The sequence below is a fragment of the Amphimedon queenslandica genome, unplaced genomic scaffold (genome assembly GCF_000090795.2).
Source record: "Amphimedon queenslandica unplaced genomic scaffold, v1.1 AMPQUscaffold_13416, whole genome shotgun sequence".
NCBI lineage: Eukaryota > Metazoa > Porifera > Demospongiae > Haplosclerida > Niphatidae > Amphimedon > Amphimedon queenslandica.
In genome coordinates, this window is record NW_003546348.1 from 68168 (window position 1) to 94636 (window position 26469).

General features: G+C 37.8%; 6 protein-coding genes across 9 annotated transcripts; 3 read left to right on the plus strand and 3 right to left on the minus strand.

Moving 5' to 3' along the window:
- Positions 1 to 56: 56 nt before the first annotated feature.
- On the plus strand, positions 57 to 963 carry LOC100639485 (esterase OVCA2-like). Its single transcript, XM_003386475.2, has one exon. It carries the CDS (start codon positions 73 to 75, stop codon positions 709 to 711), a length of 639 nt encoding a protein of 212 aa, XP_003386523.1. The 5' UTR covers positions 57 to 72; the 3' UTR covers positions 712 to 963.
- Positions 883 to 3435, minus strand: LOC105312693 (serine/arginine repetitive matrix protein 1-like). 2 transcript variants are annotated; one of them, XM_019996250.1, is made up of 4 exons: positions 3331 to 3435; positions 1782 to 3212; positions 1442 to 1697; positions 883 to 1222 (listed from the first exon to the last, which is right to left on the minus strand). In XM_019996250.1, coding segments are annotated over exons 1-4 (1722 nt in total). In that variant the 5' UTR covers positions 3332 to 3435; the 3' UTR covers positions 883 to 1188. The 2 variants fall into 2 exon arrangements, with proteins under 2 accessions (XP_019851809.1, XP_011403847.2); XM_011405545.2 differs by having other exon boundaries at positions 883 to 1225; positions 3331 to 3434.
- Positions 3436 to 3480: 45 nt separating this feature from the next.
- Positions 3481 to 10845, plus strand: LOC105312694 (RNA polymerase II-associated protein 1-like). 2 transcript variants are annotated; one of them, XM_011405546.2, is made up of 30 exons: positions 3481 to 3898; positions 4264 to 4410; positions 4468 to 4552; positions 4620 to 5112; positions 5163 to 5224; positions 5273 to 5300; positions 5351 to 5448; positions 5491 to 5653; positions 5704 to 5898; positions 5945 to 6150; positions 6193 to 6300; positions 6356 to 6457; positions 6509 to 6625; positions 7410 to 7718; positions 7771 to 7837; positions 7894 to 7985; positions 8030 to 8166; positions 8210 to 8438; positions 8482 to 8553; positions 8600 to 8715; positions 8763 to 9072; positions 9128 to 9196; positions 9249 to 9382; positions 9436 to 9693; positions 9743 to 9885; positions 9936 to 10056; positions 10106 to 10271; positions 10323 to 10417; positions 10486 to 10633; positions 10678 to 10845. In XM_011405546.2, exons 4-30 carry the CDS (start codon positions 4908 to 4910, stop codon positions 10705 to 10707), a joined length of 3780 nt encoding a protein of 1259 aa, XP_011403848.2. In that variant the 5' UTR covers positions 3481 to 3898; positions 4264 to 4410; positions 4468 to 4552; positions 4620 to 4907; the 3' UTR covers positions 10708 to 10845. The 2 variants fall into 2 exon arrangements, with proteins under 2 accessions (XP_011403848.2, XP_019851807.1); XM_019996248.1 differs by having other exon boundaries at positions 5351 to 5653.
- Positions 10846 to 14655: 3810 nt separating this feature from the next.
- Positions 14656 to 16106, minus strand: LOC100642014 (dnaJ homolog subfamily C member 17-like). Of its 2 annotated transcripts, none has more exons than XM_003386494.2 (9): positions 15899 to 16106; positions 15781 to 15850; positions 15681 to 15739; positions 15535 to 15622; positions 15412 to 15488; positions 15280 to 15364; positions 15159 to 15238; positions 15021 to 15095; positions 14656 to 14919 (listed from the first exon to the last, which is right to left on the minus strand). In XM_003386494.2, exons 1-9 carry the CDS (start codon positions 16082 to 16084, stop codon positions 14728 to 14730), a joined length of 912 nt encoding a protein of 303 aa, XP_003386542.2. In that variant the 5' UTR covers positions 16085 to 16106; the 3' UTR covers positions 14656 to 14727. The 2 variants fall into 2 exon arrangements, with proteins under 2 accessions (XP_003386542.2, XP_019851815.1); XM_019996256.1 differs by having other exon boundaries at positions 15681 to 15725; positions 15899 to 16006.
- On the plus strand, positions 16049 to 17999 carry LOC100642141 (U6 snRNA-associated Sm-like protein LSm1). The gene is made up of 4 exons (XM_003386495.3): positions 16049 to 16169; positions 16256 to 16324; positions 17504 to 17619; positions 17694 to 17999. Exons 1-4 carry the CDS (start codon positions 16073 to 16075, stop codon positions 17865 to 17867), a joined length of 456 nt encoding a protein of 151 aa, XP_003386543.1. The 5' UTR covers positions 16049 to 16072; the 3' UTR covers positions 17868 to 17999.
- Positions 18000 to 18670: 671 nt separating this feature from the next.
- LOC109581833 (uncharacterized) lies at positions 18671 to 26458 on the minus strand. Its single transcript, XM_019996260.1, has 12 exons — positions 26207 to 26458; positions 25721 to 25960; positions 24772 to 24871; positions 24357 to 24446; positions 24037 to 24302; positions 22703 to 22810; positions 22271 to 22366; positions 21631 to 21785; positions 21327 to 21546; positions 19877 to 20159; positions 19203 to 19530; positions 18671 to 19144 (listed from the first exon to the last, which is right to left on the minus strand). Exons 1-12 carry the CDS (start codon positions 26441 to 26443, stop codon positions 19012 to 19014), a joined length of 2256 nt encoding a protein of 751 aa, XP_019851819.1. The 5' UTR covers positions 26444 to 26458; the 3' UTR covers positions 18671 to 19011.
- Between the last annotated feature and the right edge of the window lie 11 nt (positions 26459 to 26469).

Genomic DNA, 26469 nt, shown 5'->3' on the forward strand with positions numbered 1-26469 from the left:
AGTTGCCCGCGGGAAAAGTCCGGTTTGTGCTCAGGATTGGCTCCGTATATTCAAACCACGTGCTTAAGAAAAATGGCGAAGTTACGAATCCTCTGTTTACATGGATACAGGCAAAACGAGTCGATATTTAGAGAAAAAAGTGGTGCTCTGAGGAAATTACTCAAGCGAGAAGCCGAATTCTTTTTCGTAAACGCACCACACATCATCACAGGAGACCCAGGCAACTTAGAAAGACCATTGGAGTTACAAGAGAGGGCGTGGTTCTTCTCAAGACCCGACCACACCTACAAGGGAACAGATACAACTGAAACATGCATTGGTCTGGAAGAATCGATTCATTTCCTAGAGGAGGTATTTAAGGAGCAAGGACCGTTTGATGGTATACTAGCCTTTAGTCAAGGTGCTTGTCTTCTATCCATTATTACAGCAAATGAAAGGCCCTCTCCAATAGCTTACAGATTTCTCATATTTGTTTCTGGTTTTAAATCACTTTTGTCAAGTCATTCACATACTTACCCTCCCTCAATCGGCGTCCCTTCCTTTCACATATTTGGCAAAACCGATGCCGTCATACCACAAGAAATGAGTCGAGATCTTTGCCAGCTGTACCCAAACTCCATTCAGTACACACACAAAGGAGGACACTATGTCCCAGCATCTCCAGATCTCCGAAACTCACTCAGAGATTTTCTAAGACCTTTTCTGGACTGACGAAAGATGGGTCCCCTAGCCCATCTCCATTCAAATACACACGAGCACACAACTTGCATCCCTGCTTGCACTCTCTCTATCTCTCTCTTGAACAGAACTCTTACTATAAACTGTATACTTTTGTATTTAACATTCAAAAGGTGGGTGCTATCTCCTTGGATTGAAATATGGTTTGGTTTTTGACAGAACTTGTTGATGTAAGAAAGAGCAAGGAATTACAAATTGAGTAGAAAAATCACATTTCATTTATAACATTTGGTTAAACATAAGAGAAGTTGGTGGTTCCTAGATCAACTTGTTAATTGCAATGGGCGAGAAGATCCTTTTATAGAAAAAGGTGCTTGTCTATAGTAGTGGTAGTAGTAGTAGGAAATTATAGTGCATGGTAGGATCTGCCAAAATAGCCTTTTCTTGATAATTATAACAAATAAGTGAAGTGTAGAAATCTCACACATTTGGGGATCAATAAATTGGAGCTCAATCCATGAGCGTTGGGGTGCCTGAGCGAGACCTGCTGTGGGTGGGTGAGAGAGAAGAGGGAGAGGAATAGAGAGAATCATAATTATATTGTCTTGCATGTAAGGGTGATGGAGTGAGGTAAAATATCAATATAATAATTCCTTTCCTTTGTGCGGACATCAGGGAGGGAGAGAGAGAGAGAGGCTGAATATTATTAACAACACATGATGTAATATTTTAACTTAAATCCTCCCCTAAAAACTCAACAAACCTCTCTTGAAGCGAGGGACTTCTGGAGACTCTAACTTGCCTTTCATCAGCCACACAGATGACCTCTCTTTCCGACCTTTTAGACGAATAATTGACCTTTCTCTCACCGTAAAACTGGTTCTGGACAGGTTGCTCTTGCTCTTCCGCCTGTGGGCTGTCTCCTTGTAGCTCCTCCAGCTGCAAGAACTGGCTCTCGAGAGGGAACACTTCAGAATCCTGCTGGTAGCCTTCTTCAACATCAACTTCGATCTCTTCATCTAATAAAGGGACAATAAAGGATTTTTATCTGTTTTCCTTAATCGTCAGTGGAGATTAATGTATAATTTCATATGGACGGTTACCTTGCTCAGTGAAATCATTTGCTATTGACGAGGTCTGTGGAGATTCAATGTTGCTGTGGTCATTCCCCTGGTACTCTTCTTTTGAAAACCTTTCTTCGTCCCTACTATCAATGGGAGGTTCTTGAGGCTCAGTCTCAGGAGGAAGAGAAGGTGGAGAATCCTCTGGTACATAATCATTAGCATCATTAGTCTCGTAAAACACAATCTCATTCGGATCAACCAACTGATTACTGTTAGCATTATGATAGTGTGGAGAGCGGCTCCTGTCCCTCCTTCTCCTCCCTCCTCCTCCTTTCCTTCCTCTACCGCCACCACGGGACTGCTGGCGTTTCCTAGGTTGGTTTGGGTTAGTCCATAAATCGATCTGCTTGGGTTTTCGTCTGGCTGGCATACCCTGCCTAGGTGGCATTCCCTGTCGCCTGTGATCTGAATGACGTCTGTTAGGACCAGATGAGCGCAGCCTGGGCTCGGAGGAGGGTACATGTTGATAGGCCTCTCTTTGATAGCTCTTACGGGGACTATGAATTGGAGGGGGAGGTGGCCTACGTTGCTCCCTATGCCGTAAGTCGTGTTCCCTCGTGTGATTATGAGGTAGAGGAGGAGGAGAAAGAGAATAGTGTCCAAGTCTCCTTCCACTATCTCTATGTCCATGAGAATAATTTGATGGTCTATGAGGAGGAGGGGGAGGGAGAGGAGGGGAAGAGAGTCTCCGCTCGCTACTGTGTTTATTAACATATCTATCTACAACATAGCCGCTGGTTTCCCTTCCTCTCTTGTGATGAAGATCTTCCCTTCTCTCTCTCACGTCGCCATAATGAGTGATCCTCTCCTCTCTCTTGTAAGGATCTCTATGAGCGTAGGAATTCCCATGCCCTCCTCTTTCAGGGTAGCCATGCATATCGTAATCAGAATGACTGGACGATTCATAACCTCTTAGAGAAGGAGGGGGAGATCGACGGTGAGAAGGGGGAGGAGATTTATGTCTTGAACGATGAGGAGGTGACAAAGGATAATGAGAATATTTAGGAGGGCCCGTCTCACGATAAACAGGACTCCTATGAGGAGGAGGAGGGCGAGAGGGAGGGGGACTACGACGAGGAGGATGTGGTGGCATCGGACGATGGGAATAAGGTGGGGGGCTACGTCCTCTAACTATGGGACTCTGGTTACTAAGACGACTGTTAAACTCTTTCTTGTCTTCCGTAGGAAGATACTCAACACGGACCCTCTCCCCACAGATAACACTCCCATTTGTCGACGACACGGCTTTCATTGCCTCTTTGGAATTTTTGAAAAAGACGTAAGCAAAACCCGGAGGATTCGTCGCCATCCATATGTTACGAATCTCACCAAAGCGACTGTACGTCCGAAAAAGCTCGTCTTTGTTACCATAGTTACCAAGGTCACGTACTATTACTCTAGGAACAGACACTAGAAGAAAGGATAGATATACATGTAATTTTAAAAGTGGGCGTTAATTAGAAGACGAGGTAGCATGCTTTTTGCTGTATTATAGAGAAAGGTAGCTAGGTAGGGTTTTGATGCTCACTTTGTATTGTCTTCTTTGTGTATATTCACATGTAAAGGAGAGTATTTCACTTCCAATCCAGCGTGCATAAAGAAGAAAGACTGCCTTTGTAGGTGTGGTTAGTTATAACCAGGCTGGTTTCGGTTAATTAAAAGAGGCTGTGCCCCTAAGAGGGCGTGGTTTTGTGTGTTTGCAAATTTGGGGAAGGCGAAATGTTTGGCTTTAGAAAGAAGGCCGAAGATCAGGAGTCCTTGGAGCCTTTCCAAGGGAAAAAGGAATGCTGTACGATAGGGTCCTTCATCAACTACATGATAATAATCAACTTCGCCGCCATGTTCCTAGCATGTGTCATTGTCATTGGTTCTCTTGGTACGCTACAGAGTGATTTAACCAGTGCCCATGGAGGGAACAGGAGCTGCTATATGTACGCTACTTTTAGTGGCAGTGTTGATGATGGAGACTGTGACAATAAGTTTAGTACAGTTGCAACTCATCCCTGCGATGGATCTATGGTCGCCTTCTCTTTTTTTGCTCTTTTTGCTGTTGCTTTTAGTATATCTCTCTTTATCAAGGGAATCCTACATCACGAGTTAGTCAATGTGCTTCTTTTTACATTATTTGAATCTATTGTCTGTGGAATGTTTTTATTAATTCCCACGCTAAATTGAAATTTATGTATAAAGACTTTGTATTTTATTTGTCCATTATATTGAATGTATGTATATACAAAAAATGGAATTCAATACACTTGTTTATTTTCATTTCTGTTCCGGTTGAACTAGCTTCCAATGTTTATGTTATACATGTATGTGTGTGTACTTGTATGTGCCTTGATGTTGACATAAATGCCACACAAGTTTGGCTTTTGATAGAGTAAATTCAGCTAGTATAGTAGTATACTGTCAAATTGATATATTTCCTCCATCAATTAAAAATGAAACTATCTTTTTGTAGCTTAAATTGGACGCTGTTCCTTGAAGTGCCTTCTTTAATCGTTTTCACAGCTGTTGTGTTTGCTATTTGTGTGATGATTAGTATTGGCAATGTAGCCACTTGTAACAGCATTAAGAATTATGACAAATGTGTCAATCATAATTCAGAGTAAGTAGAGAGAGGAGGAGGGAAGATGGTACGTTTGATTTTGCACTTTATTTACAGCTCTAGTGGCAAATACTGCAACATGACTTTTCCTAATTCGAATGCTGATCATTTTAAACATCAAACAAGAGCCAACCTAGCTCAGGTAAAGAGGCTTTATTGTAGCATGTTTATTATTACTATTACTATTATTATTTATTTATTTTTTGTAGAACACTGGCTGGTTTGTTTTTCTATTTATTGTCATTGCATTGGTTATTTATATTATCCGACTTATTGTCTATCTGAGAAGGAGAAAGAAGCAGAGCATACAGAGGGCACTGGAAAGGGAAGAGTTCCAGGAGACCCAGGAAGAACCAAAAGCTATTTAGTTTTTTTAAGTATACGAGGGCCATACCATATATGATGATTATTACAATGGCCATTTTGTAATTTTTTTTGCTTTTATTGTATTGATGCTATTATTATTATTATGGTTAAGTTATTAACTAATAGTTAGCATGCTCCGTATAACTCCGTTCACTCATGTCACGTGCTTCATCATGTTAAAGAGACCCAGACACACAGAGACAGAGGAGGACCTCCTCTCCCTTCAAGAGAGCTTCTTCTCCTCTAAGGAGCAATGCTCAACCAAAATAAGCAAAAGGGAGAGCCAGGAGGCCAGTAGAAACCCGCCTGAGAAGAGGAACATCATCTCTTTACCTAGTAGTGTAGCATTTATTATCATTAATTTATTTGTATTATAATGTATCCAGGTTCCATTCCTGCTGATATTAGTAATCATGAGAGTATGGAGTTTCATCAAGATATCCCTGGAGTGAGTTTTTGATGTCATTCTTTGTAGATTTCCCTTTAAATTTTTCAGGTTGTAGATGTACTTCAGCCAGTTAAAGGTATACTTTTAATTAATGAGTTAATAACCAAATAATTTTTAAAATATCAGATAGGGTACAGCAAGATCCAATGGAGCCAGTAATTCCAGCACCTCCTCCTGGCTATGGTTTTCCAAAGCCTCAAAAACTATCACATTTTGCAAAGAGAGTTAGCATGCTACGTGTGTATTTTAAATATTTTGACATCCAGGGAGGAGGAAGAAAAGGAGGTAAAAGTCTTTTTGCTCAGCAATTTGATTCTCAGAATGTCAGTCTGAGTACGCCTGAAGCCATGGAAGGAGAGGGAGGAGAGAGAGACAAGATTGAACCACTTGTAGCTCAAGTAAAAGAGAGACTGTTCATAAGTGATAAAAGTGAGTGACAATAATTATTGATAATCATCTTATGTCCTTAATGAATGAAGCTATTGTTGATACCAATTCTCATGCATTTGCTCAATCGAGACTGATAAGTGGGGATGGGCTAAGAGACGTGGGTGCAACCCCTCTTGAAGTTGAGAAGGAACTCTCCAGCATACACACTGAGAATACTCAAAGACTGGTGGCCATGACAGAGCAAGAGCTGATTGAGGAGAAAGGAAAGATGGAGAAACTTCTTGGCAAGTTAATGAAATAAAAAATTAATATTATAATCAAATTGTTTAGGTCCTCAACTTGTCGCATTCCTCCAGTCTCGTGCTAAGACCAAATTAACCAAAGCTCCTCCTCCTGTTGTACCTGTTCCTCAAACCAGTTTATCCAGTTTGGGTACCTCGTCTGACCAGTCTAAATGGCTTCATATGAATGTAGAAGAGAAAGAGAAGACAAGATGGATGGAGGATGTCAAAATAGACCCTAGCAAGATGCCAGAGGTAAATACAGCTGTGTACATACACATGTTTCAATACATGTAGTTTTATCGGGAGACAAGGTTTTCACTCAATGGTCTAATAATACCTCGAGATGTGGGCGTGGCTATTTCATCTGACAAGGCTCTTCATCATCACGGAGATGAACCGGAAGTTAGTCTAGTATTTTACTCCAATTTTATTATTTTTATTTTATTTTTATTATTAGTGTGCTGGTTACACCTTGGGAGAATTGAGTAGACTAGCTCTCAGTTCAGTTCACCAGCAGAGAATACTGGCACTTCAAGTCCTCTCATTCATTATGAAAAGAGTAAGAATCAGTATATTACTAACTAATGGTAAACTTAACTTTATTCTCCAGTCTGTTCACGGTGAATATAAAGGATTGATTGAGGGTCATCCCCTCTCTGTTCTAGTTGAGTCTGAAGTATTGACAATGTTTCGTTATACACTGGATGAGTCACCAGAGAGCTTACAGGTAACATAAGATTTTAGAAATTTTTTAAAAATCCAAACTTGATTGAAATTAGCTTAAATTTAATACATGTATATAACATAAGAACATGTATGTGTATCAGAAAAAATTATAAAAATGGAGAATTTTCTCCCAGTCATTTTTGGCGAAATTCGGCCAAAATCCCTGTACTATAGTACAGGGACTTTGGCCTGATTTTGGAGTAACTTGAAAGGTTTGTAAAAAATCCAATTTTGATTGAAATCAGCTCAAACTTGATACACAGCATAAGAACATGTATATGTATCAGAAAAAATTATAAAAATGGAGAATTTTTTTCTAGTCATTTTTGGCGAAATTCAGCCAAAATCCCTGTACTATAGTACAGGGACTTTGGCCCGATTTTGGAGTAACTTGAAAGGTTTGTAAAAAATCCAATTTTGATCGGAATCAGCTCAAACTTGATACACAGCATAAGAACATGTATATGTATCAGAAAAAATTATAAAAATGGAGAATTTTTTTCTAGTCATTTTTGGCGAAATTCAGCCAAAATCCCTGTACTATAGTACAGGGACTTTGGCCCGATTTTGGAGTAAGTTGAAAGGTTTGTAAAAAAATCCAATTTTGATCGGAATCAGCTCAAACTTGATACACAGCATAAGAACATGTATATGTATCAGAAAAAATTATAAAAATGGAAAATTCTCTCCTAGTCATTTTTGACAAAATACCCTATACACTGTCTATAACTAACCATTCAACTAAAACTTTTATAATTAAGTTACATTCTCTCTCTCTCCTTCAGTCGGTAGCTGTCTACGGTTTCCATTGTTTGTTGGTTTTACCAGCTCAAGATTATCTCCTCTCTTGGCATCATGGCTCCTCCATTGGTCATCTTCTCCCTTACCTCACTCCTCTCCAAAGAGAGAGAGATGAAGAGGAAGAGAGTGATCATGTCATCAAAGACGACATCGTCAAAGGATTGCTTAAGATGACACTGTTGCCACGGTTGCGATACATTTTAGAGGTGTGTCAGCCGCAGGAGGGCGTGGCAGTAAAGATATTAGAAATATTAATACGATTATCACAGCATTCATTACAAGCAGCTGATGAGGTATAGGGTATTAACTTTTTAATATTTAAATTTTATGTATTTTTAATTTTAGATTCTTCACTGTCCCAGACTAATAACTTTCATTTTTAATTCTTTCCTTCCCCTTAATCCAACCAATGGTATCCATTAGTTATTAATTATTAATTATTATTTATTTATTGTTAATTATTATCAGGTGGTGACTGCTTTTATAGTAAGCCACACCCACTGGCTATGAAACTAATGGCCAGTCTCTGCAGAGCAAGTCGACACATTGCAAAAGAATTAGCAAGTTTTTAAAAATTATTTTTAATTATTTAATATTTTTTCAGATTTCTACTCACAATCTCCTGCCAGTTATTCTCAATCACGTTCTCATTTTCCAAGACCACACCCCCTCTTTGACATCAGAGGCTTGCAGGGTGTGGTCTGTGTTGCTAGGATACAGTCTAACAGTCGAAACTGTCAGGTGAGGAATAAAAAGATTTTTATTTTGTAATTTTTTTTTCTAGTGACACACTACCAAGTCTTTTAAATATCTTTTCAAGTCCATCTCCATTCTTATTGCCTTCAGATAAACTAGAGCGAGTCTCTTCTTTATATCTCCTCCTTTCCTCTGCCCTTGCTGCCATTGTTACGATACCCTCGTATACTTCTCCTTCATTTCATGTCGTTGATCACGCTCTCAAAGCCTTGACGAGAGTTTTAAGAGAATGCAGAGATTCCGATAAGGATATCAGCGTATGTGATGATGTCATATGATGTCATGTGATGTCATTTTTAGTTGGATATTGTCCAGTACATTACATCTTTATTGAGCATTCCCTGTGTTTATTACAGAGCCTTCAGTCAGAGGGTGAGTCTATTTTTAGACTGTTGTTAAATTTTGTTACTATTTTTAGCCTGAGTTAAGAGTGAATCCAGTTTCATTGCTAGAGGAAGTTGAGTCAGTGGTAAATGGAGTGATGAAGTTATTGTTGTCATCAAAACTGTATTCTTTCATCACTAAGACTCTTCTGTATGTATCAGTTTAAATAATTGTGCGTTAACTCTCTCTCTCTTAAGTTCCCTTCTAGAAGTACTGGATTCTCTATCATCATTCTCATACTTACCATCTTTCATATCATCTTCACTCTCTTCCAAACCAGCCATTTACAATAAAGACGCAATGGAAGAGAAGGATTATCCCCTTCTGAGTCACAACCAGTCTGTTGCTCTTGTTTTTAGTGATCTTCTCTCCCTCTCACAGCAGCTCTGTTTGTCACTGTGTCAGCTCCATCATGGAGTAGCCATTGATATTTGTCAGCTTGTGTTGAGTAGTGGGAGCCATTGGATTCAATTGATGGAGAAATTTGTTAATACAAGCATAACAAATGTTAGTTGTGTATTGTAAATTAGTTTAAGCAATAAAACTTTCTTTCTGTTTATAGTCATCTTTGCCTTATCTTCATGTATATCAGTGTCTCTTCTCAACTGTTAAATTATTACTTTTAGAGCCAGTAAGAAAGTAAATTGTTACTATTATTTTGACATTATCCTTGTCTTCTATAGAGTGCATTGGATGCATCTCAACTATGCTTGCTTCACTGTGTCTCGCTCTCTCTATTGACCTATTCACCTCTTGGCTATGAATCGCATGCCATAGATCTCTTGAAATCAATCATATTTAATCCATTCCTTTACATGTAACCTTATTACATATATCCCAGTACATATATTTAATTTTTTCTTTTTATAGAGACGGACAAAAGGATGTGACTCCTCCCTTAAGTAATACCATCTCATTTGAGTCTATTTCCCCTCATCTCCCATCTGTTAATGATATGTATGTGAAGCTCTGTAGTTCATTCATCAGTGAGAAAGACGTGGTCCGTTCCTCTTGTGTCATGAATGGAGATATGTCTCAAGTGGATACGCAGTGTCTCCCCAGTCAGACAAAATTTGTATTACCGTCTAATTGGCTCCACCTGCCCCTCCTTGCTAAGATCGATGAAAAGTAAGGCATCTCTTGTGATGATTGTATTTTTATTATTAATTTTTTTCAGTCAAACGGATGGTGATCTTGTCACATCTCATGTGTCACATTGCTTGTATTTTATATTATTTCTTGAGACTCAACGCAGTCAGTTTATGCAGCAGACCAGCTGTTCTGAGAGATTGATAAGAGTAATGTCAACTTTCTTAATAAGTAAGCCAATATTTGTGTATCCCTTTTTCCCTATCTCTTTCTCTTTTTAGGTTCTGATATTTTCTTTGAGCCAGTAATCAGTTCCTCTCTCTCTTCTCTCTTTTCTTGTTATTCTAACCCAAACTTTTTTCGTTTTGTTGATTTTTCTCTCAGTCCTTCATTTCAAGAATTGTAAGAGCATCTTTTTTTATCATCGTATTAACCTTTCTTCTTATTTTAGTCATACTAACTTGCTTGATCATTTTGCTGCTGTCTCATACGGACACCAAACCTTTTCTACTTTCCTCCTCTTTCCATTGCAGCAAAGACACTCTGTCTCTTTCCGTAAAGACTTTTGGATTGACCACACGCATATTCTCAGATTAATCACTCTTGCCCCTTCTCAAGTATAATTAGCTCTATTTTGTCATTTATTTACTTACTTAATGTTATGATAGTTCTCATTACCACTGGACTCATTCCTGTACCCAATAGAATGGGAATCAGACTTGTTGAACCAATATCTCAGAGTATTGGCATCAGAAGTCATCAAGTATGCATGATAATAGTTAAAAATGCAACAATACAATCGAATATTTTTATTATTATTGTGTTTATTAGCGAGCAACGTAACCCTCTTTTATTTGGCATTGCTGCTCATCATGTCTCTTCTGCTATTAATTCTACAAAGGAGAGATCACAGGATTACACTGGTAGTAGTGAGACATGCAAGAGGTTAGCTTCTGCTGTGGAAAGACTTCCAAATCAAGTAAGGAATGCTTAGCATTGTTGTAGCATTGCAATTTCTTTTAGCTATTGAGAAGACGTTTACTTTCTTTGTGATGTAGTGGTATGGATCATCATTACTAGATAAATTTATTTTATCATTCAATGAAAATGGAAAACTATATCTAATCTAACTAAAATGTTGTCACTGAGTTACTAATTAATGTGGCATGTATCAATAGTAATTAAAATTGATATATCAATGATTCTCTTCTGTTCACAATGTCTGCAGGAGAATACATCTCTTCTTCGTTTAAGCTGTCTTGATATGCAAGGACCTTGTGGTTGTTTTTATTGCTGCAATGTGTAGAGCTGCAGCTATTGGCCTTTTTTGTTTTCATGATGATATGAGCTATTACGGTAGCAATGAATGCAAGCAGTGACAGGCTGATTGATCCTGCTGTGATCACACTTGTTACATAATAACTAAATTCCATGTGATCCGATAGACTGTTCAATAAGCTCAATAAACCCAAATTGAAGAGATAAAGATACTCGAGTAGATTAATTCCCTTTCTCCTATACACACCTCTTGAAAAGATCAATAAGATGAAGGCGACAAGTGCAACGATATAACTATTAATCTGCGGCACAGTTCCAGTGCTGTATGAGAATATGGCAGTCAGTAGTAGGCGTACTAGCAGAAGGAGTCCTGTCCAATATCTATACTTGTCGGTATAAGGGCCTGTGTAAGAATCAATGAATGGCTTGAGCCTATAGAAAGGATCCCATGAACTGTGACAATGCTTTCCACAGAACTTAGTCATCCACTGGCTGGAGAATATGCTCATGGTGTAAACTAATCCAATGAGCATCACAATCAATGAGAATATAAACAATGGTAGATGGATAGGGCTGAGGTATCCAATGGTACCATCAATGCTCCACACATACCATTGTTTGTCTCCGCATTTAAGGATTGCTAGCATAAGAACATTCCTTATGGCCAGCAATAGCTTGGAGTGAGCCATGAAGATAAGAGTGGAGAGGACAGCCACTACGTTTCTTCCAAACATGTGGGATAGTTTTGAAGAGAATTTGCAGCATGCTATGATAGCAGCAATGAGCATTAGGGAGAATCCAAACTGTAGCCAGGTTTTCCAGTATCCATCTAAACCATTGAAAAAGCAAGTCTGGATGCCAAGATCAAGATTAAGCCATGCAATGAACTGGCTCAGGACTGGAATACTGGAGCCATTAGGAAGCAAAGCGGCTTCATTTAACTTGATTATATTAGCATAGAAGAGTAATCCATTTATACTACCCACAGACACAGTCAAATTACAAACTAGAAGAAAAACTACCAGAGCTAAGCCACCCAGAATAAAAGGAATTAAAAGAGATAAATATTTGTTATCACAAGACTGGCAATGGTTGGAGCCTAACATTAGACTAAGACCTGGTTTGCATTTTCCACAAAGAGTGCCTGACCTACCATTAGTACATTGAAGATCAGGATGAGTGAGATTAAGATAGACTGTAGAGGTATTACAATAATCAAAAGGACAGTTCCCATGAGCCATTGTACAATTGTACTCGTTGTGATGGCTCAACCAGTTATTCCCTGATCGTTTTATAGGATGAGGGAGCCAGTCAATGCTGCATTGAGTGCCCTTAATGTTCTCAATAGCACTATTACACTGACAGGTGTCTGATGAAAGCACAAGGCCATGTGGACACATAAGAAATGTGATGTTTATTTTTAAGTCACTCCCAGCAAAAATATCTTCTCCAGAATAGGCTTTGTGTCTTAAAGAGATTTCTCCTCCTTTACTATTGTGATTTGGTTGAATTTTGTATGTAAATTTTTTACACAATTTCCCATTGGTCTGTTGATTAGTATCACCCAACGAAACATCAATGTCACTAGATCCGCTAGTGACTAGCTCTCCAAGACTAATGCCCCCACATACTCCAACAGTAGCTAATAGTAGACTCACAGATTGACCAGGATAGATCACTCTATTGATTATTCTATTGCTGCAGTTTGTTGTGCTTTCATTGCTACACATGCAAACAATGACTGGGTCTGTTGTTATATGGGAAGAAAATGATGTTAATAAAGATATATCATCACATTTTAGGTTAAATCGCCTTTGATAGGATATCACAATCAATGGGATCTCATCCAAAGGGGGATAGTAAGTACAATCCCAGTACAATCCTCCATAGATGTCATTGCCACTGATTCCTCCAAAATTATTCTGAAAGTATGACTCATTACTGCTATAATAGAAATTAGAAATAGTACAATTTGCTGCCAGTGGATATGGTGGTGAAATTCTATTGTGTGCAATATATATGGCACCACCATACCCTTTAGCTGTGTTATTAATAAATTTTACTGGAGTGTAAAGTGTAATTCTAGCATTTTCATTAATCCACATTCCTCCTCCATTAGCTGGTGAATAATTATTAGCTATTGTACTTGGGTGACCAGCAAACACTAGCTCTGTATTACTACTAGCATATAGTCCAGAGTTGTTGTTATTGCTGATTGTGCAATTATCAATGAAAACTTTCCTTTGAACATTATAGAGTTCCAATCCACTACGATGGTTCTGTGATATGTAAACACGAGTTAAATTAATGCTTCCTTCTCTGTTGCAATTTGATATGTACAATCCAATATGGGTGGTACTGATCACAGAGACATCAAATAAGTTAACTTCATGGCCACATTTATCAATTTGTAAGCCACCGGATGTGTCTGTAATCGATACTCTTGAGAGGGACAATGTTCCAACACTAGTTAAACTTAATTGGCCTACATTAACCAGTTTGATGTCAGTGAAACTCACATTGCCATTATAAGTAACTCCAATTTGAGCCTCGTAAGAATATCTTGCAGCCTCCATGCTGTTGTCTATTGTAGCATTGTTAAATTCTATACTTGTAGCTGCTGGGCATGAAGCAGTGGCCCGAATATTTAATCCTTTTGAGCATGTCATGCGACTGTTCATGACTTTGATCTCCAAACAGAAATCAGCAACAAGCCATAAGCAATTTCCATTGACTGTCGAAATGAGGGTCTCATTTATGACAATAACAGCAGTTCTACTGTCCAAATAAATGCTCGATCTGGATATCCCATCTCCTAAACCATAATCCACTATGAATTGAGACTGAAGAATGGTCAAGTAATACCCTTGTTTGATATTTAGCAATTGTGCCGACGTTTGTGAAATGATTCCATATGAGATATCCCGAAGATGTATGTGACTGTACTCAATATGATTGAAATTAAGATTATCAATAGATAGCGAAAAAACATCAGTGATGAATACATATTTGCACTTTATTGTTGCTAATCGATTACTATAATTTGCTGATTGTGAGGCTCCTCTCAATATTACAGGGCTCATTCCTTTTATTGAAAAGGATCCTTCAAGCATGTGTTCATCTGGTAAGAAAATCAGTGTGATGCTGTCAATTGCCCAGTCAGACACATTGGTGTAGTATTGAATGGAATGACATTGTGTGTGAAGTGGGCAATCATTACCAGTAGCTGTCACATAGTAAACTGCATCTTCTTCACTCTCTTGACAATAAGCAACAGCCAAGGCTAAAAGAACAACAATTATAATCTATAGAAAATGGAAGAGTTAGTACACAAATGGGTATAAATTAAAATGCAGGAGCTCACCTTTGCTGTAAATTTTTCCATTGGTTTGACCTGCTGAAATGAGATCCATACAAGTAATGATAAGCTACAATGTATACGTGCAGTATATATGCATGTGTTATATGCATGATTCACACACCAATTAGGCAACCACAAACGACTTAAACTAATAAATAATCATGGAACTAGGGCATCAACTTGTGGTTTAGTCTATTTTATTCTTGGCACTTAAGTGTCACTTTTATAATTTCTGTGTGCAGTATTTCTAATGCTGCTATTGAGGAAATACAAGCGTATAACACTCTTGGTAAATACTATAAACTACACTAGGATTTGTCTTTTGACTACTATTGTGCTTGTCACTTTTGTGTATAACAAGAAGTCTAGGGCAAAAATTGTCTCTTTGCAGTAATTTTTAAAGTTAATCAGAATTAAAAATAAAAATATGAACATCAACTATGATCAAATTTCTTTTTCAAGCGTTCAAAGATATCAGCCTCGCGATCTTCCAGTTTAATTTCATCCCTGATGCTAGACGATCGCTTGCGATCATCAGGCGAAAAACTTGATGCGATCAGTGATTCGGGTTTGCCTGATATCCAGGTGATTCCAAAGGATTCCTTTAAATCTTTGATTGCTCTCATCTGTGTAAGAACATTTGGTTATCATACAATTTTAGTATAACATTCATCTTAAAATTCCTCCTTTGCAACTTCACTTTCTCTTTCTTTTCATTTCAACTTACAGCACTGGCTGCCTCTGTAAATGAAACAACTGCCTTCCTCTTCTTTTTTGATGGCACAATCATGCACTGTCCATACTAAAAGAAACATGTAATTGTATTATTATAAGACTGATAAACAGAAACACTCAAGATATGTACCTTACTAAAAACAGCATCAAGTTCTCCTGCAGAAAAAGGACCTTGATCTTCATTCCATTCGATTTGAATTACAGCCTCATCTGTGATAAACATAATCATTAAAAAGTGTGCTTGTTTGTACCAGTGCTCTCTGGTTTTGTTGTGTCCTTGAGCAGTTCTTCTTGTCGCAGTATCAATTTGTAACCGTCTTCTCTTAGACGCTCAATCTTTGAGTAAATGAGGACAGGAGTGAAGTAAATAAATTAATACATACCTCCTTTTGTATTTGTTTCTTGGCCTCAAATTCAGCTGCTACAGTATCGTAATGCTCATTCTCTTTACGTTCCAAACCTAAAAGAGAGAGAGAAGAGTGATGCACTCAAAAATACTCAATTACTTTCTTTCATTTTCCGTCTCTTGGCACTCAGCTCTTCGTTTCGTTTCTGATTTTGTGCTTTAGCTTTGAGCCACTTGTCATATGCTGCCTAATAAAAATAAAATAGCAATTAAAAGTATAAAGAGTAATACTAATCCTATTTTTACTCTTGCTGCAGGATCACTAAGTACACTGTAGATACGTGAAAGCTTCTGAAACATATCAGCTATAATAAATAAATAAATAAATAATTATGTACATGCATACCAGCTGAAGGATTATCTGGGTTTTTGTCGGGATGATATCGTAGAGCCTTTTTACGATAACCACTGGTAATCTATCAATGAATGTAAAACAGGATATTGTATCTAATTAATTTCCTTACTTCTTTATTTGAGGCATCGCTTGGTACTTCTAAAAACCCGTAAAGATCCTCAACACCTAATTCCTTCACCAAAACATCCGCCATTTTGTACAGCCACACCTTCTGCAGAACCATGCCACGTGGTAGCACGTGGGTTAAGCAATAACCACACCCTTGACCACACCTACGTGCAACATGGAAGGGCATGGGGTTCAGACAGATCTTCAAGCAAAAGACAGTTTTGATGGTAAATACATACCAGGAACAGCCAGTCTTATAGCAGAAGTCGACAGTAAGTTGTAAAGTGCTACTTTATACTTAAAATGTTTGAAATGAAATTATAAAAATAATAAAAATTATGATTTTAAATTATTATAGAGCGTATATTGGTTGTATTAAGAGGAGGGAGGACATTGATAGGATACCTCAGAAGTATTGATCAATTTGGTATGTTTCAGTTTTGTAGTAGTGTTTATCAATGACATGTATACACACCATGGTGAATTTTGGAGAAACTTTAAAAATTTGTAAAAAAATTCAATTTTGATGAGAATCAGCTCAAAATTAAAAATTAACATGAGACACATGTATATGTATTATAAAATTTTATAAAAATGGAAAATTTTCTCCTAGTCATTTTTGGCGAAATTTGGCTAAACACCCTGTACTATAGTACAGGGACTTTGGCCCGGTTTTTGAGTAACTTTAAAAATTTGTAAAAAATTCAAATTTGATCGGAATCAGTTCAAACTTGCTACACAACATAAGAACATGTATATGCATCAGAAAACATTACAAAAATGGAGAATTTTCTCCTAGTCATTTTTGGTGAAATTTGGCCAAAGACCCTGTACTATATACAAGGACTTTGGCCCGGTTTTTGAGTAACTTAAAAAATTTGTAAAAAATCCATTTTTGATCGGAATCAGCTCAAACTTGCTACACAACATAAGAACATGTATATGCATCAGGAAACATTATAAAAATGGAGAATTTTCTCCTAGCCATTTTTGGCGAAATTTGGCTAAACACCCTGTACTATAGTACAGGGACTTTGGCCCGGTTTTTGAGTAACTTTAAAAATTTGTAAAAAATCCAAATTTGATCGGAATCAGTTCAAACTTGCTACACAATATAAGAACATGCATATGCATCAGAAAACATTACAAAAATGGAGAATTTTTTCCTAGTCATTTTTGGTGAAATTTGGCCAAAGACCCTGTACTATAGTACAGGGACTTTGGCCCAGTTTTTGAGTAACTTAAAAAATTTGTAAAAAATCCATTTTTGATTGGAATCAGCTCAAACTTGCTACACAACATAAGAACATGTATATGCATCAGAAAACATTATAAAAATGGAGAATTTTCTCCTAGTCATTTTTGGTGAAATTTGGCCAAAGACCCTGTACTATAGTACAGGGACTTTGGCTCGGTTTTTGAATAACTTTAAAAATTTATAAAAAAATCCATTTTTGATCAGAATCAGCTCAAACTTGCTACACAACATAAGAACATGTATATGTACATGTTCGTATCAGAAAAAAATATACGAATTCTCTTGGAGTCATTTTTAATGGACTAAACATTGTTATTGCTGTTTCAATTGCTTATTGTTACTTTGTAGCGAATCTGTTGTTACAAGACACTGTTGAGCGCATTCATGTCGGAAAGAAATACGGAGACATACCTAGAGGAATATTTCTAGTCAGAGGAGAAAACATGGTCCTCTGCGGAGAAATAGTGAGCCTACCCTAGACTAGAGAGAGAGAGAGAGAGGAAGGACAAGAGGATCATTCTTTACTCTCTTTCTCAAGGAGAAATCACTTGAAGAAAGCATGGAACTGGAGAAGGTCTCGATTGAGGAGATTATTGAGGCACAGAGACAAGAAAACGAGAAGAGGGAGAAAGAGAAGAAGAGAAAAGAGGAGCTATTACGACAGAAGGGACTTCCCGTCGTGAGAGATGAATCTGAAGATATTCTGTCATGAATTTATAAATAAGTGTAGCAAGCACATGCCCACTCATTATTATTATTACTTCCAATATGTGTGACATTCAAAATAATAAATATTGACACTAATATTTCAATAACATTTTGAGGATGAATATTTAGACTGATATTTGATTTATTTCCACTGAGGTATTCGGATATTTTGTCTAAACTCTGATAAGAGTGTTATTCTATAGAGCACCCACCACATGAATATAGTCACCTCTAATCAGTACATGTACATGTGTACATGTATTTTCTCATGTATACAGCATATACCATATTACCTTTTTTGCTTAAGCGTCTTGGCATTAGATTCATTACAAATCTACATAAATGCATTGGTTTACAAGTATTGACTAATCACAGATACACAAATATATACACATGGACCCTTTTTGTTAAAGTGTCATTAATCACAGCTGTACATAAATCTAATTGATTCATGTACGCGTACATATACATCCACTGTACATTGTTTAATCACAAGTCTATAATTGCATTCGTTTACATGTATGTACATATTATTGACACATGTATGCGTTTTACTACCATTTGTATTTAGGTGTCAGCCCTAATAGCATAATCTGCCCATACATGCATTGCTGTAAGGCTAATTTATACACGTACATGTGGATATCAATTTTACACTCTCTTAACACGCATTCCTTGTATTAATTTGTTCTTCATGTATATATACATACCAGAAGCATGTTTGTGGTGTGTAGGGGCTACACGCCTTTTATTCTTTTCTGCCGAGTTCTGTTTCACGATGGTATATGCAGTGAATGATAATAATAGTAATATTAATAATACAACTGTCATTTTCTTTAAAAAACATCAGAGCTATCTTGTTATGGTATACTTTACATAAAGAATCTCATACAGTTAATGTTGTTTGTGCGTGTGTATTGTTATTGATGATATGTGTCACCTGACAATGATTGTTAATACAATGAGAGAGAGAGAGAGAGAGGAAAACAGAAAAACAGTAATAGTAGAGTGTGATTATAGTGAATGATCATAGACTTATATATATAGTACAGTAATACAGTAACAATAATTATGTATCATAAAGTGAAGTATTGGAGTGTTGATAAACCAGTCAGTTGGAATGTGATTGCTTGTCCAGTAGTCATTCCTCATAGAACTACAGAGATGTGCTTGTTGCCTATTTTGTGTTCAATGTGTCTGAAATCTGTCGGCTCTCCGATTTCTATCTTATTTAAGTGGCCCATGCTTTGCGATCTCTTGGGTTTAGGTGATGACGAGGGTCTATAAAGAGAAGAAGGAAATGCTAAATGATCATCAATGAGTTCCTATGGTCACTTACGTTATGTCTTTGCTTGTTGCTCTCTTGAGTACCTTCAAAGCAGCCGAGAAACTAGTTTTCTTTTTTAGCTTGGTCTTAGTTTTTTCAGAGGAAGGAGCAGAGACTGAGGAACTGGAGGTCATTGGAGCAGAAGGAGGAGGAGGAGGAGGAGGCTGGTGGTGTTTATTGTCGTCCCTGTACCCACTATCAGTGCTGTTCAAGGATTGTAATGGTTTAAGTGTTGAGACATTCCCGTACGAGCTAAGGGCAGGCGCAGTGGGGTATGTGTGTTTGAGTGTGCCAGAGTCATCTTGACCGTAACTATAATCACCTGCTATTGAATCGAATCCTAATAATAAAGAGAGAGAGAGAGGAGTTTTTGAAGGAATGAGAGGGTGAGGGAGGGAATGATAATTGATTGAATTGTGAAAGTATGTATTTTGTACACCTGCAACTAAACTAAAGGCTATTGCATTACATGTGGCTGCATGTAAGGTGTACCATTCGTCCTCAAGAATTTGTGACTCAAATTTCTTCTGCGTGTAGCACACATAAGGGCATTGATATGTATCAGAAAATAGTTTAGCCTTTATTAGTCAGTAAACAAATTTTGCATGCGTTGCTCATAGCTTGTAAATTTATTAGCTTATGTCGCATAAGGATACTAGTATTTATCTTATTTTATCATTAGTTACCTGATGTGCTTGAGTTTGATGAATATATCGATGCTCTTTGAGTGTTTAGAATCATATTCCTTGGTGCTTCCTCTCTCTCCTCCTCTCCCTCTCTTGCTTCCTCCTCTTCTATCGAGTCGTCGTGACTGATGAGAGACGGTGAATGGGACATCAGTGTCTTATTTGATGACGTGGGTTGTTCCTCTAGCACTTTATCATCAGACCCAAGCAAGAGTACATCAGAGAAGCTAATGGCTCTATTTAGGTAGCTATTATTGACTTTATTCTCATCCTTATGTTTATCCTATAAAGAAAAGGAACAGCATGATGAAAGTAATGAATGACATTCTCAGTACATGTAGGATACATGCTTAGATAACACTGTAGCAGTAGAATTTATTATTACCCTGTGTCATTATTAATAACATATTGGTAGTTAGTTAGTTATTGTGTATACATGTCAGTGTAGATATCTATTTGCAACCTACTCCTACATGTACACTTGCTGTTCTACTGTGTAATACTATCATATCAGTTAAAATAACAGAGACAGAGTGACTCTCTGTTGCCTCTTCTGATATTCCTAACAGCTTATTCAATTCTTATGTCACTCACTGCCCACCTAATATCTAGGAGATACTACGCATTTGACTCAAGAATGAGAAGCTTAATTTCCTGGTGTGTATTTTCCGTGAACACGTAAATTAATGACGTATAGTAACTTATTGCTTTCTGATATAGCACACGCTCTGTGTGTAATAATTGTAATTGTATATGGGAAAGTAAAGTGGGGGGGGGAGAGAGTGAGAATAATAGGCAATAGATGTACATATGCATAATGTGTGAATATGCATGCATGTATGTACATATTGTAATGTGAAGTGTGAGAGTGTAGTAATAATGATGAGGTAGTGGTACATTGATATAATGGCAGAGTACAATATGTACGTGGGAAAGGGATACGTAGGGGGAGAGAGTGATAGGGTAGAGTGTAGTAGTGTGACAATGGAGTTGTGTTTGAAGACAAGTGATTGGTGTTATTTTTTGTATGACTACCATCTGTCAATAACAGAGAAAGGGAGAAGAGAGAGAGGGGGGAGGAGGGTAGGTGGGTTTGCTGACATGCATTGAATAATGTCGTGTATTCTAGTAAACAATTGGATTAGTAATTTGATAGATGTGTTGACACAATCTCTCCCCCTTTAACACTTAGGAAGTCTGACAGTAAGTCTGTGTTGTGTGTGTGTTCAAATGAAGTAATAATCACTGTATATACTCGTTATGATGGATGAGTAGAGCAACGAAGACACTCCAGCTGTCAGTATTGTCACTCTAATTGACCTTCAGTTACTTTTAAGGACATATGCTTTATATTACATCCGAATAATCTTGTACTACATTACATCAGTACATCTAATCGTTTGTACATGTACATGCACACGAAGTCATCTTTGTTGTTATTCTCTCTTACTTTCTCTTCTAGAAGATTTGCTACGGAGCGAGCAAGATGGCTGCTTTTCCCTAGAACGGAGTTCCCTCTTGACTGGTATACCCTCTCCTGTAGAGGAGGCGAGTGAGAGGGAGACGTGAGGTCATCGATGTTTGTCTGGGAGAAGTGACGTCGGATTTTCTCAGTGAAACGGAGCGAGTGGTAGCGTCTTGGTGGCTTTCTTTTTGTCTTCTTGTTACCTCTAAACAAAGAGAGAGAGAGGGGGAAGGATGAACATTACAAATTAAAGTAATAATGATGCAATTTGAATAGATATACTACTTACCTTTTGCCTCTATTGTCATCTTTTCTTATTGAACTTGCTAGCTGACAAACTTGTATTGAATGGTCTAGTAGTACTAGGTTTGAGTGAAGTGCATTCAGTGCTGACTCAATATAATAGCAGTCAGGATGATCCTGTGAGGTGTGCTTCAATAAGGACTAGAGAGAGAGAGAGAGAGAGGGGAAGAGAAGAGAGAGAGATAAGCTTTTGTGTGGTGCTGAGAAAACACATCCTAAACACAATTAAAGCATTGATGTTACAATATCAACAAGTGATTAATCAGGGGGCGGCTAAGAAAAGTACCACTTTACATGTGAACAAAAGTACTGTTTTAAATAAGTATACATGAGACAAGCATTCTCTATCTAAGCTAGTATCATGTATTATAAGTTCCTGTCACATGTGCATTCACATACAGTTGAACGGGTTGGAGTTCATCCACTGATGCAACGGTTGGGAGGATTAGTGTAAACAAAAATGGGTGGAAGTGTAATTGTGTGTGTCTATTGCTTTGTTGAGTGTACATGTAAGTGTATATAAAGCTCAGGGTTTATTTATACACTGCAGGTATGGCTCCAGGAGCCTGATCATGCACATCAATGATAAACAATGAGTAGGAGAGCAAGTAAGGAAAGAGTTATACCTTCAATAGCAGCTCATAGCGTGGTAGCCTCTGGATTGGGGTGAGGAGAAATGATGCCAAGCTTAGACCCTCACATTCAGGCCTCTGACTGCAATCCTGTTAAGATGAAAAGAAATAGCAGTAATTAGTCAGGTTTGCATGCTTCAAAATTTGCAGTCATTATTTCATATTATATAAGAGGACAATGTAGGATACTTGTCTTGTTGTGCCATGTAAATCAAAACAGAAGCTCTATATACACTCCGAGACTGATAGACGTCTGATTACATGTACGTGTACTATTACACTTTATGCACTGGATGGCTCATGTTTCTCCCCCTTCTATCCTTTGCACTCTTATCCTCCCACTCAGCCATATTTAGAGGTACATGTCATCTAAGCATATTATGTTTCACTCCCTCCTCCCTCTCCCTCTCTCTCCTGATAACTTACGCTAATTGTCTTGCAAAAGAGTTGCGAAGTTTTTTCGTAGTGCACCAAAGTCTGGAGTGCAATTTTGAACTCATTCATGTATGCACTGTATAGAGCCACAAACTCTCCCTACAATGACAAAAGAGGTGTTAGTAAAGATTGTGATGACGTAGTATAATTATTTACCCAATCATGAAATAATAGCTAGCCAACAATCTACAAATTCGCATGCTACTTATAACATATCCACTATGAGGCTGAATGATACCACACACATGCAAGGATGGAAGGATATTAAAAAAGTGCCACACACATGCCCAGACACATAAAAGTGAATGGCTATAGTAATGGCTATAGCTTATAAGGCAGGAAGTGTTGTATGTAGGTATTATTGCGTGTCATCATGTATGGGCAATTTCAATTGTTGTATAAACAAACTTTGTTGGCTTGACAACCCAAAAGATAGGCACATTAAGAGATCAGTCTAGCCTGAAATAGGGCAAGCAAGCACACACACACACACATACACACAAAGTCCCTTTTGCTGTCCTTTCTCTCTATTTTACACTTTTAAAATCAGTCTTCAGTTCATCAAACTCATTTCCTTTAAACTTGCCTTATTTTAAATCTACATGGGCATTGAATTGCCTGTAATGGGTCACTGGTGCCTCAAGTATGTATTCAAACTACCTTAATTGCTAAGAATTTAACTATGTTGTGACTGACTATGTGTGTGCAAATTTACTTTAGAGGACAGGCCAAGAGTATATACATAAGAATGCAAGGAATGTTTGGTTTGTGACCAACATAATTCGATCAATCAGTTTTAATGTACAAATGCACTTGCATGTAGAGTAGATTGTAGACAGATCAAAGAGGGACATGACATATTGAAGGAAAGAGAGAGATAGAGGGAGAGAGAGAAGAAACTGAGAAAGAGATGATTCAAAAGGCCAGGGCAGGAAATAAAAGGCTATGCCTCATTGAGAAGTAGCTTTGAATTTTTCCTTGTATAATAATCAATTATTACTCAATAATGTCCATTTAAGACTAACACTGTTTAGGCTATTATTGAATTTCCTTTCCAGCAATGAGAAAGGCAAATGTGCCTGAAGCAGGGGAGAGTTTATGATGAGGTAACATGAACACTGACAGTTTCACTAATTAAAGGTAAGTAGGTATAATATCAAGTCATGCACAGTTCTTCCTTCCTCTCACGTACTCCTCCTCTCTCTCCTTTCCAATTGAAGGAAACATGGTCACTAAGTAAACAGCCAAACACAATTACAATGGCTATCAATACGAGCAAGGACGTGTAACTATGTATACAATACTAGCATTTCCCTCTTATATACCTCTTGATCTGTGCAGATGCGTCCAAAAACATCCCCTACGACTCCCTGCCATCTTGAGGATGCCTCGATCCTCTCTGTTAGCCGAGAGAGGAGGTCCCGATGAAGCAGTATGAGTGGTTCCAATTGACATGGGAACAAGAGGCGGAGGTCACGCGGTGCTATGATCTTCTCAACGCTTGAGAGAAAAACCGAGAGAATGAGCTCGAGTGATGCAACGTAGCGACGCTCCGTTTGGAGGAGCTCGTTGAGTACCCAAGTCCTTTGATCTATAAAAGACACATACATAAATGCTAACATTAATAAGTGTTTGTATACCCTACCTTCTCTTAGTGATTCAGTGCTTGATGATGAGGCATTGTGCATCTTGCCCAATATTGAAATGTTTCCTTCTTCACTGTGAGAAGACTCGGCTATAAAAATAAAATTAAATGCAAGAGTAATAACAATGATGGATGATGATGCATGGATTATATCACATTGTAGTATGGATAAAAAGTGTGTGTTTGTGTAGATAGCAAGAAAGGGCCAGTGCATGTGTGGTTAAGGATAGGCTATGATTTTGATTGATTCAAGGGAATGAGACGTGACTTCATATATTCATAGTCTATTCATAACTCAATCAGTCTCAGCTGAGGGCATCAATGAATAAACAATAAGTCGTCAATTATGGTCGCTATTGACTCTGTGTGTGTCAAATTAGTTTATATCCTAGTGTGCAGTGTGAATCATCCTTACTGTTCTTGTAGTCTTCTTGTCGTGATTCCTCAAAATCGTCAAATTGAAAGACAGAGACAGAGCGACGATTAGTTGAAGGAGAATGGAGTAGCTCACCAACCTGAGGCAAAAGAAAGAAGAAATGAATTTCATTGTCTTTTATAAATTAGAAACAGACTGCCATGGTGGTCTGTCATGTGTATTACCCATCCACCAGCAAGTCCCTTGCAACTGTATATATACTGAAGTTACAAGCTATGACACACTTAGGTAAATATCCCCTCTGTTTGCCCACACTCATTCAAAGAGAAAGTGTTATAGTTTGTATTTAAGTTCAATAGTACAGGTCACTTGATACATATTCTCAACTTTCATTGATTCAACTAAAAGCAATATTGACTTACAATCTGAATGTGACACCAAGCAGAATCTTGAATCCTTATTCCAATCACTTGTTGGGTAGACTATAACTCTCTGCTCTCTTTCTCTCTCACTCTTTTCTCTAGGCTTCACTTTTAGCAATTTTAAATAGAACAGTGTTTAAGTACAACACCGCTAACTACTGGTCATGTCCCCCTATACAGGGCCTCACAATAAAACAGGCCTGTATCACCAATTGTCCAGTATTGAGAACCTTGACTGGACACAATTTGATAACAGGCATATACACATGTACATCAAATTGCATGCAAATTTATAATTGGTCTTGCTATAATAATGCATTTAGACTGCTTGGCACATTGTCTCCATTGGTAATGCTCAAAGCATCCCTATAATGCGACATTGGAGTATACTTTGTAGTCTGCTGGCATGCTGGCATGTACAAAGCTATTTCCTTGACTGGTTCATCAAGTAATGTCATAAAACAAGTCTAATAATTGTCTTATGAGTATTTGCAGAAAAGAATAGGCAGTGCCATTGAGTCTTATAAACATTGAGGAGGTATAAAAATAAGAATAGGTTTGCTTACGTCAATGAAAAAAGAAACCTCATTTGTCTTTGCAGCCGTTACGTTGATAGGAGTGGCTGTGTATGCTCCACTGAAGACGTTTGATTCGTCTGCTAGACTGGTATTCATCTCCTCTTCGTGTCCAAGCATCATCACATCCATGCTTAATTCGCTATCATCGTCTTCGCTATTGTCCCTGCTCAGGTCTGGAGTCGGAGGGAGAGATGAAACACGACGATGATTGATGCGATACGAACTCATCTGTAATAGAGAGAGGAATGTGATAAAGAATAATCACATATAAAGAATGCAAAGTATAAATGGACATTGTTGATCAGTGACAATTAATAGTGATTCATGTGCAATTTCACTAGCACTACTCAATGATGTCCTGTGCTATTCCACTAGAATTTATCAAAATACGGGTCTCTATTGTGAGATTTGAAATACAGAAGTATGCTATGTTTTTCTTGCGGTCATACAACTAGGTGTGAACGAGTCACTTACTGCTGCTGTAGAGGAAGATAAAGGCGTAGCTCGTTGTAATGGTTCCTGCTCACTCTTTCTTGCTGCTGGCTTTATGCTGGAATAAATGGCCGACGTATAACAGGCAACACTTCTCCACGGTAGCTGTTTATCCTTTAAACTATGTACTGAGCTGTCATGAGGCTTGCATTTTATATGAACGAGAGGAGTTGTAGCTTGACTAGTGGGAGTATGCGAACTTTCCACTGCAGCAGCCATAAACAACCGACTGGTTATTAATAGTT

Excerpts from the sequence above, each read along its gene's own strand:
- LOC100642141 (XM_003386495.3), top strand. The coding sequence starts at position 16,073 with ATGGAAGGGCATGGGGTTCAGACAGATCTTCAAGCAAAAGACAGTTTT. Across the intron at positions 16,325-17,503 it reads CAGAAGTATTGATCAATTTG|CGAATCTGTTGTTACAAGAC; the intron begins GTATGTTTCAGT and ends GTTACTTTGTAG. Across the intron at positions 17,620-17,693 it reads TGGTCCTCTGCGGAGAAATA|GAGAAATCACTTGAAGAAAG; the intron begins GTGAGCCTACCC and ends CTCTTTCTCAAG.
- LOC100639485 (XM_003386475.2), top strand. The coding sequence starts at position 73 with ATGGCGAAGTTACGAATCCTCTGTTTACATGGATACAGGCAAAACGAG.
- LOC105312694 (XM_019996248.1), top strand. The coding sequence starts at position 4,908 with ATGCTCCGTATAACTCCGTTCACTCATGTCACGTGCTTCATCATGTTA. Across the intron at positions 7,838-7,893 it reads TCCCCTTAATCCAACCAATG|GTGGTGACTGCTTTTATAGT; the intron begins GTATCCATTAGT and ends AATTATTATCAG. Across the intron at positions 8,554-8,599 it reads ACAGAGCCTTCAGTCAGAGG|CCTGAGTTAAGAGTGAATCC; the intron begins GTGAGTCTATTT and ends TACTATTTTTAG.
- LOC100642014 (XM_003386494.2), bottom strand. The coding sequence starts at position 16,084 with ATGCCCTTCCATGTTGCACGTAGGTGTGGTCAAGGGTGTGGTTATTGC. Across the intron at positions 15,489-15,534 it reads GAGACGGAAAATGAAAGAAA|GTTTGGAACGTAAAGAGAAT; the intron begins GTAATTGAGTAT and ends TCTCTCTTTTAG. Across the intron at positions 15,096-15,158 it reads TTGATGCTGTTTTTAGTAAG|TATGGACAGTGCATGATTGT; the intron begins GTACATATCTTG and ends TGTTTCTTTTAG.
- LOC105312693 (XM_011405545.2), bottom strand. Across the intron at positions 1,698-1,781 it reads AAATGATTTCACTGAGCAAG|ATGAAGAGATCGAAGTTGAT; the intron begins GTAACCGTCCAT and ends TCCCTTTATTAG. Across the intron at positions 1,226-1,441 it reads AGTCCCTCGCTTCAAGAGAG|CAGGTCTCGCTCAGGCACCC; the intron begins GTTTGTTGAGTT and ends ACCCACCCACAG.
- LOC109581833 (XM_019996260.1), bottom strand. The coding sequence starts at position 26,443 with ATGGCTGCTGCAGTGGAAAGTTCGCATACTCCCACTAGTCAAGCTACA. Across the intron at positions 24,872-25,720 it reads AGGTTTCTTTTTTCATTGAC|GTTGGTGAGCTACTCCATTC; the intron begins GTAAGCAAACCT and ends CTTTTGCCTCAG. Across the intron at positions 19,531-19,876 it reads ATCAAACTCAAGCACATCAG|GATTCGATTCAATAGCAGGT; the intron begins GTAACTAATGAT and ends CTTTATTATTAG.